This window comes from Macrotis lagotis, chromosome 2, assembly GCF_037893015.1.
Source record: "Macrotis lagotis isolate mMagLag1 chromosome 2, bilby.v1.9.chrom.fasta, whole genome shotgun sequence".
NCBI classification, from domain to species: domain Eukaryota; kingdom Metazoa; phylum Chordata; class Mammalia; order Peramelemorphia; family Peramelidae; genus Macrotis; species Macrotis lagotis.
Genome location: NC_133659.1, coordinates 186,930,290 through 186,945,050, shown reverse-complemented (window position 1 = coordinate 186,945,050; position 14,761 = coordinate 186,930,290). Strand labels below are relative to the sequence as shown.

Here is a 14,761-nt window from a genome sequence, read left to right as displayed (position 1 = left end):
CTTGCCTCCCCCATTACCCCCTTGAGAGCAGGGTTGTATGTGTATGGGGAAAGGGGGTCTTTGCTGCTTATTGCTTTCAATTTCTTTTTCTCTCCTGCATTACTATGTTCCAGTCTGGAAAATAGGAAACACTTAATAAATACTAGTTAGAAAGAGCACTGAACTTTGGAGTCAGGAAAATTGAGTTCAAAGTTCACCTCTTCCAGCTTCCATTTACTCAACTGCTATAATAACAGCCCATATCTCTCAGGGTTGATGTAAGAATTAAATGAGATAATATCTGTAAAAGTCATGTAGTATAGAATCTGGCACATAATAGATGCTTTATAAATCTAGCTATATGACCACAGGGAAGTCACAACCTCCCTAATCCTCACTTTTCTCAACTGTAAACCAGGATACTAGGACTACTTGCATAGAGGTAGTTCAGTGGACAAAGCACAGGGACTGGAGTCAGGAAGGCCTGCTTTTAAATCCAGCCTCAAATACTTAATAGCTGCATGACCCTGGGCAAGTCACTTAACTCCTGTTTGACTTAACCCACTGGAGAAGGAAATAGCCGTCCCTCCCAGGAGCTTTGTTAAGAAAACCCTTTGAATAGTATAGCCTAGTTCAGTCATAAATGAAAGCCTGAACAACATCAAAATAAAGACCTGCTATAGCTTACAATAGGACCAATTCAGACACAACTGAATAGCAATTACATGTACCACTTATTTTGCTCCAATGAAAGAGCAATGGCAAAAATGAAGGTCAGGGCAGCTCAGTGGCAGCGGCAACATGGCACCAACCCTGGAGTCAGGAGGATCTGAGTTCAAATCCAACCTCAGACACGTCATGATTACCTAGCTGTGTGACCTTGGGCAAGTCACTTAACCCCATTGCCTTTGAAAAAAAAAGAGTGAAGGTCAATCCTCAAGCATTGATTAAGTGGCTACAAGGTCACTGGCAATATTCTAAATGCTAGGAATACAAAGAAAAGGGGAAAAAAACACAGCCTCTGACTCCACAATGGGGAGACACCATGCAAATAATTACAGACATACAAAATCTAGACGGCATGGATGGAAGGTATTCTCAGAGGGAAAATACTAGCTTTAAAGTGGGATTTGAGCTGAAACTTGGAAGCCAGGAGGAAGAGAAGAGGAGTGAGATCATTCCTGGGATGTAGATCAGCCAATACTAAAGGTAAAAGATGAAAAATAGAGTAGCCCATTTGGGAAAAATTATAAAACATTACATAAATTACTATGATTATGACTTCTACTCACAATAACCTTCTCTAGAGAGGAGCAGGGTTTTTTGGTATGTTTTCAAGGGTACCGAAAAGGACCATTTCTCTCCTAAATCTTCCCTGCCACCTACAAATTCATACCTTAAATTTCTTTACCAAATGACAAAGTCATCATCATCAGTGGAAGTTAAGAATATGATATTGCTAGAAAAGGAAATGGTGCCAAACTCAAAAAAAAAGGTAAAAAGGATTTCATGTAAGTCCTTCTCTGATGTTTCATTCTAGTAAAAGTCTGGTGGTACCCCTGGGTTCTTGCCAGTGAGTAATTACTAGTAGAACACAGACATTAGGCCAGATTCCTCAAACGGTTCTGGTGACAGACCCTCTACCATCTGAGCCCCAGGCTTCCTTGAGGCTCATGACCAGAAAGTTGGTTGCTGGGCAAAGATTATTTTTTTCCTCCACCAGAACAACTCATGATTAGGTCAAGATGAACTCTCAGGGGGTGGCTAGGTAGCGCAGTGGATAGAGAACTGGCCCTGGAGTCAGGAGTACTTGAGTTCAAATCCAGCCTCAGACACTTAATAGTTACCCAGTTGTGTGGCCTTGGGCAAGCCACTTAACCCCATTTTAAAAAAAGTATAAGATGAACTCTCAGGCCATCTCAATCTAGGCATCAAGGTGGCATAATGAATAGAGAGTCAAACTTGGAGTCAAGAAAGCCTGAATTCAAATTCAGTCTCATCAGAGGATAGAGCACTGGCCCTGGAGTCGGGAGGACCTGAGTTCAAATCCAGCCTCAGACACTTAATAATTACTTAGCTGTGTGGCCTTGGACAAGCCACTTAACCCCATTGCCTTGCAATAATAATAATAATAATAATAATAATAATAATAATAATAATAATAATAATAAACAAATTCAACCTCATGCATTTACTGTGTGACCCTGGGCAAATCATTTAACTCTGTTTGCCTTAGTTTCATCAAAATGATGAATGAACTTTTCTCCAGAGAAGGAATTCATGTCTCCAGTATCTTTTCTGAGAAAACCCCAAATGGTCAGACATAAATGAAACACAAAATAAAGACCTTCTGCCACAGCTTACAATGGACCGAGTTCTCTGTCAAAAGAGAAAGCACCTAGTCAACAAATATTAATGCTTACTGTGTTAAGAATGGTGTAAAGTATTGAAGAGCAGAACTTTGTCTCCTCAAATGCACTGAAGGATCTCAGATCTTTTCCCAGGTGTTGGGGGAAAGAGAGAAAGAATAGAGTGTATGGAAAGGGAGGGACAGTGACATTATGTTGGGGGAGGGGGAGCATAATTGGAACATTGGAAACAAGCTTCAGTTTGTCACTAAACAATAACTCACCCACCCCAGGCCCTCACTCACCTGTAATCAGAGGAGGGACTCTCAGTTCCCTTTCTCATTGTCCCTTTAATCTCTGCAGCCAGGGAATCCTAAAAATGTGAGGAAAGACTCTTCTCAGAGATCAGAGGAAAAACAAGTATAAGGAAATTTATCTTGCTTAACTATGATTAGGTGTGTCAAAGGTTTCATTTCTGTTTTCAGTGGCAGTAGGGGGAGAAAAAGAAATGTTTGGGCATTGAAAAATAATGAAAATGTATCATTATTATAATTAAAAGTTATTCATTTAATTTTTTAAATACTTAGTAAGGACATTCTTCCATTAGCTGTGACTCTGGGGAGGAAGATGATGTATGTGCTGTATGCTCACCAGGGGCAGACTATACACACTGTTATAGTGGCTGATCGTGCCACTGGGCTGGCTTTGGAGACGGAGTTTTTTGAGTTCTTCCTTGGCTTCGTTCAGCAACCCACCACATTCAGCATATTTCTCTTGCAGGTCTTGCACCTGTGGACACCATTAAGCACTGTCAAGACCCTGGCCCACACCCTCATTCCCCAGCCTTCCCTTAGACATCTGAGCAAGTTGGTGTATTTGCATAGTCTATTGCTGAAGTCCTTTTCTCTCTATGGGACTTGGCTTTCAAGGCTTGGGATAGACTAGGAAAGAAGAGAAAGAGGACAGGGAAATTGAAGACTGACCTGAGAAACACCAGTTCTAAATTGCTATATGACTTTGACAAGATGCTTCATCTTGTCTGGGTCTCAGATTTCACTTGTAAAATAAGGAGGCTAAAACCACCATGGGCAAAACTAAAGTTTAAACACAAACTTAAATGGATATGAAGAATCAGAAAAATACAGGAAGTCTTGTATGAACTGATAGTCATTCAACAAGCATTTAGTATAAGTAACTATAATGTGTCAGAGTGAGGAAAAGAGAATGAAGTACCATGATAATCATGATGAAAACACCAAAAGGCATTAAGATGCAGGTCACATACCAGGGACAAACCTGATTCCAAATTCAATCAACTTATTCAAATAATTTATAGTCTGAAAGTAGTCTGAGACTCAGTTAGATCATGGTCACAAGGCTAGTGTCAGAGGGGAAATTTGAACCTAGGTCTTCCTAACTCCAAGCCCAGTGCTTCCTCTATAGTGTTAACATTGTCTCTCCAGTTCCTAGAGAACAAATTGGTTAAAGCACATCCTTTCTATCAAAAGAATCACAAAAACAGAAGTTAAATGTGCTAACTATTGCATATTGTTTTGCTTAACTGTCTTTTTTTAGAAAGATACTATGGGATGGGTGGGGAAACTGAGAAATCTGAGAAATGATATATCAAAACAAAGAATATAAAAGTTATTAAATTATTCATTAAACCAGGGTTTTTTATATATATATATATGCAACTATCCATAATCAATAAAGTGTGAACTTTCTTTATTTTTATCTCTTCTTGTTCATATTTTAATATTTAATACTTTTCTTTGGAGGTGAGGGGAAGGGGAGCTGGGAGTAGTTGCAACAAAATGGTGGCATCAGATCTTTGATTTCGTTGATAATGGGAGGAATTCCTGATGACTCCAGTCAGTGCAGACTAGACACTCATTTGTAACTTAGTCTTAGAAAGTTGCCTGGGAAGGTCAGAACCCAAGGTCAAACACATTTTATTCTATGTCAGAGGCATGACTTCCTGACTCTAGGGCTAGTCCTCAACCCCAACCTAACATTGCTTCCTTTATTTGTTAATAACAATTAACACAAAGATGATTGCTTTTTTTTTACAACAGGGACAAAATTCAAGGAAAAGATCAGAGGGTGACATTGAAATAAACAGAACAGTAAACAACTTGTTAAGCCAACTTAAAAATTTGTAATTTTTAAAAAAAAAAGGTTTATTTGAATGTTTTTGTTAAAGTTTAGGAAAAAAAGGTTAATAAAATGAGGACATTAGGATTAGCTACTCTCTCCTTTTTCAATTCAACCACTCTTTGTATCCATGGGGTCAGAAACAAGAGGCAGATGAAATGAAGGGGGACTCACCTCTGTTCTAAGTTTCCTCTGGATCTCTTTGGCTGATGTCAGATGCTGTTGGAGTTCTTCTATCTCTGTCCCATACTGAAAAGCAACTATGAGTTATCACCACCTGGGGTACTTAAGATCCATCCCCCTTCCCAAGATTCCTGAGTCTCTGGATGCCAACTGCCCTATCTAAACAGATGGCAAATCTCCCTCCCTGGAAGGCAATCTTCCCCTGAAAAATTCTCTGAAGCAAGAGTAAGGTTTCATCCCACAAGGAAAGAGAGGAAGCATCACTCACCACCTGGCACCGCTGTTGGAGCCCCCCAATCTGGGCCAGGAGCACACTTATCTTCTCCTGCTGTCGAGCCTGGTCCTCTGTCTTTCGGGTCAGTTCCTCTGTTAATAGAGCTACCTGCTGGCTCACCTCAGCTGGAGATAGGGAGAAATGGAAATAGATGTCTCTCTCATCTCCCACTTAAATAATGCCCCAACCCCTAATCCTAATCCCTAGTTGGCATAGTTGACATTGATATATTTAAAGTTTATGAAACATTTTATATATATATATATATATATATATATTAGTTTATTCAAGCCTCACAATCTTGTGATATAGTGCAGTGATTAAAGTGCTGGGTCAAGAATAAGGAAGACTCATCTCTCTGAGTTCAAATCTGGCCTCAGAAACTTCCTAGCCATGTGATCCTGGGCAAGTCACTTAATCTTGTTTGCTTCAATTTCCTCATGTGAAAAAAAAAAAAGCTGGAGAAGGAAATGGCAAACCACTCCAATATCTTTGCCAAGAAAACCCCAAATGGGGTCACAAAGAGTCAGACACAGCTGAACAGCAACAAAATAAGGCTCAAAACTGAAACAACTAAAAAAATGTGAGAAGCAGGATTTGAACATGAGTTTCTAGAACTTTCCTCTCACCTTCATCAAATTTTCCTCAAACAGTTCCCTAGTCTCTCCTTTGTTACTATTGTTCCCTACCCTCAATTCTATTTTTTATTTTATTAAATTAAATCTTAATTTTAATTTATTTATATCATATATAATATATGATAATATAATCATTAGATTTATTTAAATTTATTAAATTATTCCAATTTTAATTTTTTATTGAATTTTAACTTTTATTAAATCTTCATTTTAATTATATGAAATTAATTTTAATTTTATTAAATTAAATTTAATCTTAACATCTTTATTTTCTCTAATTACACGTAACATAGTTTGCAACATTCTTTTTTTTTAGGGTTTTTTTTTTTGCAAGGCAAATGGGGTTAAGTGGCTTGCCCAAGGCCACACAGCTAGGTAATTATTAAGTGTCTGAGACCAGATTTGCATTTTTATAAAATTTTCTCCTTCCTTCTTTTCCCCTTTCTCAAGACAACAAGCAATCTGATATAGGTTATACATGCACAATCATGTTAAATATATTTCCATATTACTCATGGTGTGAAAGAAGAATCAGAACAAATGGGAAAAAGTGGGAGAATGAAAAAAAAGTGAAAGTAGTATATTTTGTTTCCACCTTCAGATTCCATAGTTCTTTCTCTGGTTGTGAATGGCATTTTCCATTACAAGTCTTTTAGAATTATCTTTGATCATTGTACTTCTGAGAAAAGCTAAATTTATCAAGGTTGATCATCACAAGAGGTTTGCTGTTACTGTGTCTTGTATTCTTTAATCTGTGTTCATGCCATAATCTGCCTAGTACAATTAAAAAATCCTTGAGGTCACTAATTTTTTTCATTTTTGTCTTTGTATCATCAGCACCTAAAACTTTGCATATAACACATATATGTGTGTATGTATATACCATATATATATATATATATATATGTATATATATATATATATATATGAGTATGTTTATGTGTTTCAAATAAAAATTTAGGGTTTGAGGAAAAAGGAGCAGAGGACTATCTTTTAACTCTGTCTTTCAAACTCAAGTCCTGCCTCCTCCAAGAAATACACCAGCCCCAGCTGTCCTTCATTCATCAGTCATCAAATTTATTATGCATGGTCTTCTTTGTATCAGATACTATGCTAAAGGCTAGAAATACCAAAAAAGGTCCAAAATCTCCAGTCCTTACCTTCAAGAAGCTCTCAGTTGAATGGAGTACTAAGTACAAACAGGAGACATACAGGGGCAACTGGAGTTAATCTTAATGAGAGACTCTAAGCTTAAAATGTTTCTTGTAGAAAGTAAGACTTTGGACATTAGAAAGTAATACTTCTGAAAGAAGCCAGGAGACAAAATCTCCTAAATTCTAACTGAAACTCTCCACAAAGCATTATTTGGAACTGAGCCTTCTCTCTGTTCTGTGGATGGTAGTTTTGTTTCTCCAGTTAAAAATGGAAGGGACTGTTGTCTGATTAGATCTTATTGTCACTGTGCTAGTGAGGAGTTCAGTTCCACCCTCATAAAAAGGCTCAGAGAGAAGCAGACCCTTCAAAAGAGAGCAGGCAAAAAGTTACTTGGCTTTATACCTTTGCTAGGCCTCCACCCCAAAGAGATCAAAGAAAAAGGACTCAAGTGTACAAAAATATTGATAGCAACTCTTTTTTTTGTGGGTACAAAAAAAACTGGAAACAAAAAGAGATACCCATTAGTTGGGAAAATGCTGCTCAAATCATGCTGTATGAATATTTTAGTGCCATTTAAAAAAATGAAGGGAATGGTTTCAGAGAAATTTGGAAAGATTCATGCTATAAACTGATGAAGCATGAGGTGAACAGAACTAGGAGAACAATTTGAATAGCCACAGCAACTACATTGTAAAGACAAGCAACTCCAAAAGACTTAAGAACTCTAATCAATGCAATCACTAACCACTTTTCCTGAGGACTTATAATGAATTATACTACCACTCTCCAGAGAGAGAGGTGATAGATTCAGGATGCCAAATGGAACATATATCTTTTTTGGTCATAGCAAATACAGGAATTTGCTTTTTCTCAACTTATGTACATTTGTTATGAGAGTTTTGTTTTTCCTTTTTCTTTTTTCCCCAATTTGGGGGATAGGAAGGGGAGAGGAGGGGAGGAGGGAGTGGCAAAGAAAGAAAAGAGATTTTTGTTAATAGAAAAAAATTAAATTAAAAACAATATTAGGGAGGGGGAAAGTATTGGATTTGAGATAAAGATCCTCCTCTGATTTCTGGGAGAAAATTAAGAAGGAACATGACCCAATAGAAAGAAAACTGAACCTAGATTCAGAGGATCTGACATTACTACTTTACCAACTGCCTAATTTGAGACAAAGCCTTTTTAAACCCTGAGCCTTAATGTCTTCACCGTAAAATGGGGATAATGATACTTTCACAATCTACCTGGAAGGGTAATTTCAAAGATCAAATGAGAGGAAGTCTGGGAAAACCTTTTATTAACTATCAAGTCCTCTATAAATGTGAGCCATCATCAATAATAATGATGATGATAATGATAGCCATAATATAATAAAACAGGGCAACTTGGTAGCATAGTAGATAGAGTGCTGAGCCTAGACTTACTAGCTCTACAACCCCAAGCAAGTCATTTAACTCTGTTTATCTCAGTTTCCTTGTCTGCAAAATGAGTTGGAGAAGAAAACGGCAAATCACATAAGGATCTTTGCCAAGAAAACCCCAAATGGTTCTCTCTCCCTCTGCCCTCAAATTAGAAAAAACAAAAACAAAAACAAAACTCTCATAACAAATGTATATAAGTTAAGAAAAAGCAAATTCCTGTATTCGCCATGTCTAAAAAAATATATGTTCCATTTGGCACCCTGACTCTATCACCTGTCTCTTAGGAGGTAGAGAAGTGGACATGACTAAAAACAACTGAACAATAACAAATAATAGTAACATAATATTAAATAGCTTTTATACAGCACTTTTCAATTAAGAAAGCACTTTACATGTGCTATCTCAACTGATCTTCACAACCCCACCTTGTGAGGTGGACATTATTACTATCCTCCAATGGGAAACAAAGGCCAAAAGAGATAAAGTGATTTGCCCACAGCTAAGAGATTGAGGCAAGATTGAAACTCAAGTTTTCTTAACTCCAAGTCCAGCATTCTACCTAGTTGCCAAATAATGGTCAAGAGGATGGTATTGTAACCAAGGGTCATCTCCCAATCACAGCCACCCAGCCCCCACTCCCACTTCTATGCCACATACAGAACTGCTCCACACAATCTAGCATCAGTTGCTGCTCCTGGTCCTCATACTGGGAGGTCTCTGTGACAATGCTGGTGGCCTGGAAGAAAGAAGATGTAGAAAAGCATGAATAGTCCATCACTACTACCACCAGCTGACTGCACTGTGCCACCTGGCTTCCTCATCTGAGAGTCCCTGTCCCTGTGACGTGCATGTTTAGGGAAGTCTGAGCAGCAACAACATGGGAGGAAAAAAAAGCTCCCTGGCTGCTCTTCACCCTCCTCAGCAAAAGTAAAGCAATTTTTGAGAAAGCTCAACTAACACCAAGCCCCTTTTCCCACCTCCAGCCTCAGTTGCTGATTCTCTTCTTCCAGGCCCCTCAGTTTCTGCTGCAGAGTATCCAACTGGATGCAATGTTGAAGAGAAACTGAGGAATCACAATGACGAAGTCTGGTTGGTAGGGGGAGATAGAGAGGAAGAGAAGGGAAGAAGATCAGAGAAGGGGAAAATGCTGGGGAAGGGGCCCTCATACCTCACCCCATGTCTGTCTATCTGTCTGTCTGTCTGTCTGTCTCTCTCCTCATCAGAAGGTAGACATCTAGCCTTTTGATGATGGGAAATCTTGGGGTTAGAATGACAATTCTAGTATAATAGAAAGGACTGAAATAAAAACCTAGTTAGTTTCAAGTCCCACATTCAATCCATTCTTTCTAGGTGACCATAAGCAAGTCATATAACCATTCAAAGGTCTGAGCAACTCTCTAAGACAAATTGCAAGCAAAGTGCCCCAATCTGCATTGATAGGAGTTTTCTCCCCTGTTGTTTTTGTTCAGTTATCATCAGTCATGTCTGACTCATCATGATCCCATTTGGGGTAATCTTGATAAAGAAACTGAACCCTGAACTATTTTGCCATTTCCTTCTCCATCTAATTTTACAGGTGATAACTGAAGCAAACAGATTATGTGACTTAACCAGGGTCACACAGCTAGTTAGTGTCTAAGACCAGATTAGAACTCAGGTCTGGCTCACTCCAGGCCCAGCACTCTATCTACTGTGCCATTTAGCTTCCTCATCTGAAAGTCTCCTATATCAAGTCCCTTGTCCCTATGGCATGGAATGTTCAAGGATGTCTAAGTAGCACAACAGAAAAAAAGGCTAGTTATTCCAACCTCCTCATTTCACAGATAAAAAAATTAAAAACTCAGAACCTGTCCTAAGTCACACAGGGAGTAAGCATCACAGGTGTCCTCTGATCCCAGACCAGATGTCGGAAGACATAAGATTTGGTATCAATTCTATCATTAACACAGAGTGAGACCTTGAACAAATCAATTCTCTTAATGGGCCTGATCTCCTCATTAGCAAAACAAGAATTACTAGCTGTGAGACCCTTGGAAAAGTCATTTAATACCTATTTGCCTCAGTTCCTCATCTGAAAATTGGGGGACACACTGGAGAAGGAAATGAAAAGTCACAGAGTCTGACACAACTGAACGATAAAATGAGAATTAGACTAGAATGGTCTTTAAGGTCCTGCCAGATCTAAGATTCTGCTCAATGAGTCTAGTTTGGAGTAGGGTGGAGAGAAGGGATTCCAGTGATTTCAGCTTTCAGATATCCCATAAGCCCCTCTTGGATCATCTGAACCTGTTATAGTGAAGTCAACATGGATACAAAAGAGCAGGGCCCAGGGCCAAGGAACTCACGGAGTAGGAGCAGCACTGGAAGACTCGCTTTCTTCCACAGTATCTGTATAGAGGTGGAGGAGATTGTCACGCATAGCAACTTCATGTCGAAGCTGGGCAATCTGAAGTGAGTGGAAGAGACAAAGTATGTGGGTGTGATGAGGGATGACCTACAACTCTGGGTTGGGGGCAAGGGTGAAGCAGAATAGGAAGCATTTGAGAATGGATTTGGGGATAGATTACAAGTCAATGGAAAAGATAGATCTTCCCAAAAGATCTTCTGCCCCAAGGGTGAAGGGCAAAAAGGGTACCATTTAGGAGAAGAGGCCACAGAGTACCTGCTGGAAAGGGCCCAGCATTTTTTACCTCCTCCCTGGCTAACTCCAGTTGCTCCTCCAATAACTCATTCTGCTTGGACAAGGAGCAATTCTGTTTCAGCAGAGATTGGCCAATCCGAGCTGCTAGCTCCAAATCCCGTTCTTTCTGCAGGTCAAAGAAAGGAAAAGAGGGAGAAAAAGGTATTTACAGGTTCAACTAGTCATTAGGTAATCCAGGGAAGTTAGAAGGGTGAGGAATGTGGTCCTAATACCAAGTATTACCTAAGAAGATGTGGGGGGGGGCTTTTTGGTTCAGACTGACTGGGAAGGCAGTATGGTCTAAAACAAAAGTTTTCAAAGTGGGAAATTCCAACTCACTGATGGCCCCCCCAAGACCTTTTCTATATTCCAAGGTAAAAATTATTTTCATAATAATATAAATTTGTCTGTTAAAATACTCCTTCCTAGGGGGCAAATAGGTAGTGCAGTGGACAGAGCACTGGTCCTGGAGTCAGGAGTATCTGAGTTCAAATCTGACCTCAGACACTTAATAATTACCTAGCTGTGTGGCCTTGGGCAAGCCACTTAACCCTATCGCCTTACAAAAAAAAAAAACCCTAAAAAAGATACTCCTTCCTTTTCTAACTACTTATCTATATGAGAACATATTTTCTTACTTGTTTGGATCAGATTGAATGCAGCAGCAGATAAAAGAAACCATTTGACTTCTCTGAAGGCAGATATTAAAAAGATTTTAAAAATAGACACTCTTCTCAATAATTGTTTTTATTGGAGAAAAATATAGTTATCTTTCATAAAAATAGTAGGTCAACATATAAATTTAAAAAATTTTTAACAAACAAGTATGAAACATTTGGTGTTTTAATTTTTAAAATGAAAAATATTAAAGGATATAGCCCACATAAACAAAAACTCTTTGGAGTCCTCAATAAGTTTTAAAAATATTAAAGGAATCCTGAGACCAAAAAGTTTGAGAACCACCTATGTGCCTTTAGGGTAAACTGCTTCTCAGCTCCCATTTCCTCTTTAGGTTAAGTGAGGTTGGATTTAAGAGGTTCTGAGCTTCTTTTAAGCTCTAACATGCCATCATTCCTTTCCCTTTACTACCCTTTGCCTGACTCCATCACCTGGTCTGACAGATTGCCAGGTACTCAGAAAGATCCTGTACCAGAAGGAAAACAGTAAGAACAAGATCCCTCTTTCCCCAGAAAGCTTTTAGAATTGAGATTGAGATCTGGTCCCTACTTAAAGGACTGGGACATTGAAGGGTGGTAGAAAAAATAAAGCTAGAGGAAGTAATTCCCCAGGAAGAACCCAAGGGACATTCACCTCTTCCAGTAGACTGGTCACAGCATCAATATCATGATAGGTCTTGGTAACTTGGCTGACTCTCTCGGAGCAGAGCACTGCAAGGGTTAGGAAGAGAAAACATAGGGAGGGAGAAAAAGGAGAGATCAAAGGGATTATCTATTCAGCTTTACTTTTACTAACTCATTCCCACCTCCCCCTAAAGGAATTAGAATGAAGAAAAATATCAGACATGTGGCTTCACACTAGCCCCCCCCCCATTAAAATGTCCAGATCTTCAATCCTAAACAAACACCCAGTATCTGAGCAGCAGAGATGATCCCCCTCCCCACCTCCAAGGGAGATCTGATTTGACCTAGTTTCTCTGGTGGGAAGAGGGGGAGGAAGGAGAAGAGTTTCAGTCTGCTAGAATAAGTTAAATGCTGAGCCTTCCCCCCCTCAGAAGTACAAGTAGCCTCTAGAGTCCTCCAAATCCTTCATTGTTTTTCTGCACTTAAATATTTTTGTAAGAGGAGAGATGGGTCAAGATGGTTCAGCTTGCTTGGGTCTCCATTTGCCCAAAAGTCAGGAAATTAAATGGTGCTGGGGGGGGGGGAGATAAAGGGGGGGGGGGTAAGAACTGCACGTAGGCTTGAGTGAAACAATCTTCCTTCCCATTTCCAAGAATTAGAGCCTGCCTGGTTCCCTGTCAACTCATCAGCCTCTAATTGGTACTAATTGCCACATAAGCCTCATTAAATAGGAATCCCTTGATCTTAGCATAGCCTTTCTTCTCATCCCCCTTCCTAAAATGAGGGAGGAAGGGGGGATGTCCATCTGAATAAAGAGGAAAAAGAAGATTCTGTGGCATCTCTAAGGCTAGAGATCTCTGCTGGGATCTGTTTGTTTTCCCCTCTCACTCCTCAGTTTTGCCCTCCACAACCATACGGAGAAGAAAAGGAGGATTCTCATATGCCAACCAGGGCCCAGGCTTAAAGTAAACGTCCCCTCCCCATCCATACTAAGAAGGAGGGAAGGAGTAGGGAGAAGAAAAACCAAGCTGACCTAGATAGAAGACCCCTCGCCCCCCTCCTTCCCTCTCGAGGAATTATAATGGAAATAGCATACGGTGAAAATGGCTAAGCAGGAGACTTTGGCTTTCTAAGTGTCCGTCTCAGAAGGAACCCACACTGAAAGCACGTTCCTCAGCCCAGTCACTGCGCCTGCTTTACTCAGTATTTGGGAATGGGGTGGGGGTGGGGAAAAGGAAGGGAGGAAAGAGAAGGAAAGCTAAAGAAATGCATAGAGCTGCTGCTGCTGCAGGGAAGTGGGGGTGGGGAGAGTTCAATAAGCCTAACAAAAGACCAAAAACAGGGCTGGCAGGTCCTGGGAGAGAGTGATTACAACTAGAAGGACCCAGTTAGGGGCAGGGGACAGAGGACTAGAGGTCATAGAGAAGAGGTAGATGCTACAGCAAAGACTCTCCCATTAAGCGCCTGCTGCGGGCCAGGTACGATAGAAGCACAGTGGATCATCTCCCCAGCAACTCTGACCCTAAGGGACTGAGCTGCCCAGGACCGCGGACCTGGATGCCAGTGGAGGATGCGCATCCCTTCGGCATCCCGGCCCCACCCCACCACGGTCTCCCAGCTGCAGACTCCTGGGCCCCCGTTACCTTCCTCCAGCTCTCGGATGAGCAGCTCCGTGGCTCTCTCGGGGCCGGGTCCCCCGGCGCAATACGCCGCCGGGCTGCTCCAGATTTCTACCGTCACCGGACCCTCCATCGTCCGCGCCCGCGCGGGCCGAGGGGCACTACTCACGTCCCCGAGAAGGATCGGGAGTGGGGCGGGGCGGGGGCAGGGCGAAGACCGTGCTCAATAGACCCTCTAGGGCCCCGGACGCCCACCCTCGGGTGCCCCAGCCAGGGGCTCTGCAGCCTGCAGCCCTGCGCACGCTATTTATAACCTGCCGCTTGTTTATAGCACCTGGTGGAGCCAGACCACGTGACGGGGAGGGGACTGGGACCAGGGGGTTGTGCAAAGAACGTTATCCTTGCTCCCGACTGGGATCAAACTGGGACCCTCCTCCGTGGGGAGATGAGAAGGTAGGGGGCGAGGCAGCAAGCGGCAGGGTGAGGGGCCTGAGAAGATTTCTTCGAGATTTAAAGCAGCTCCTGCCTTTCCTCTCCCTCATATTAGTCTCCCTCCAACTCTCTCCAGGGTTGTTTAGCCCAAAGCAAGAGAGTCTAGCATTGCAGATGCAGAGCACGCCTGGATCTCACACATGCACACACAATCACAATCATCATCATCATCATCATCATCATCAGTGCATAGATTTAGAGTCTGAAAGGACCTTAACGTCATTTTACAGATGAAGAAACCAAGGACCTCAAGGAGATGGTGACCTATCCAAGGAAAAATCAGAGGCAGGATTTGAACCCATGGTCTCTGATCTCAGAGTCAGCACTCTCTCCATTGTCCCATACTGCCTTCCACATGCCTTCCCTTTCCTTAGATTTTCTCCTAAACAGACCTGAAATACAGGGCCAGGAGTGGGGACACCTGGAGTAAGGTGGTGAAAAGAGTACCAGAATCAGAATGAGAGGACCTGGTGGCTTTGGAACAGGTTTGAAGCTAGGGGGTGTAATAAAGTAA

General features: G+C 41.1%; 1 protein-coding gene across 5 annotated transcripts in view; it reads right to left on the bottom strand.

The window, feature by feature from the left end:
* Positions 1-14,761, bottom strand: part of HAP1 (huntingtin associated protein 1) — a 31,683-nt gene that overhangs the window by 4,421 nt on the left and 12,501 nt on the right. For 4 of the 5 annotated variants that reach the window (XM_074223938.1, XM_074223937.1, XM_074223939.1 and 1 more), the window contains 9 exons: positions 12,147-12,223; positions 10,846-10,962; positions 10,501-10,601; positions 9,133-9,241; positions 8,813-8,891; positions 4,936-5,066; positions 4,659-4,733; positions 2,979-3,116; positions 2,633-2,700 (listed from right to left, as the gene is read on the bottom strand). In XM_074223938.1, the coding sequence (XP_074080039.1) occupies positions 2,633-2,700; positions 2,979-3,116; positions 4,659-4,733; positions 4,936-5,066; positions 8,813-8,891; positions 9,133-9,241; positions 10,501-10,601; positions 10,846-10,962; positions 12,147-12,223 (895 nt within the window). Of the gene's footprint in view, positions 1-2,632; positions 2,701-2,978; positions 3,117-4,658; positions 4,734-4,935; positions 5,067-8,812; positions 8,892-9,132; positions 9,242-10,500; positions 10,602-10,845; positions 10,963-12,146; positions 12,224-13,779; positions 13,889-14,761 lie in introns of those variants that run through there. The other variant, XM_074223936.1, reaches the window with a different exon arrangement.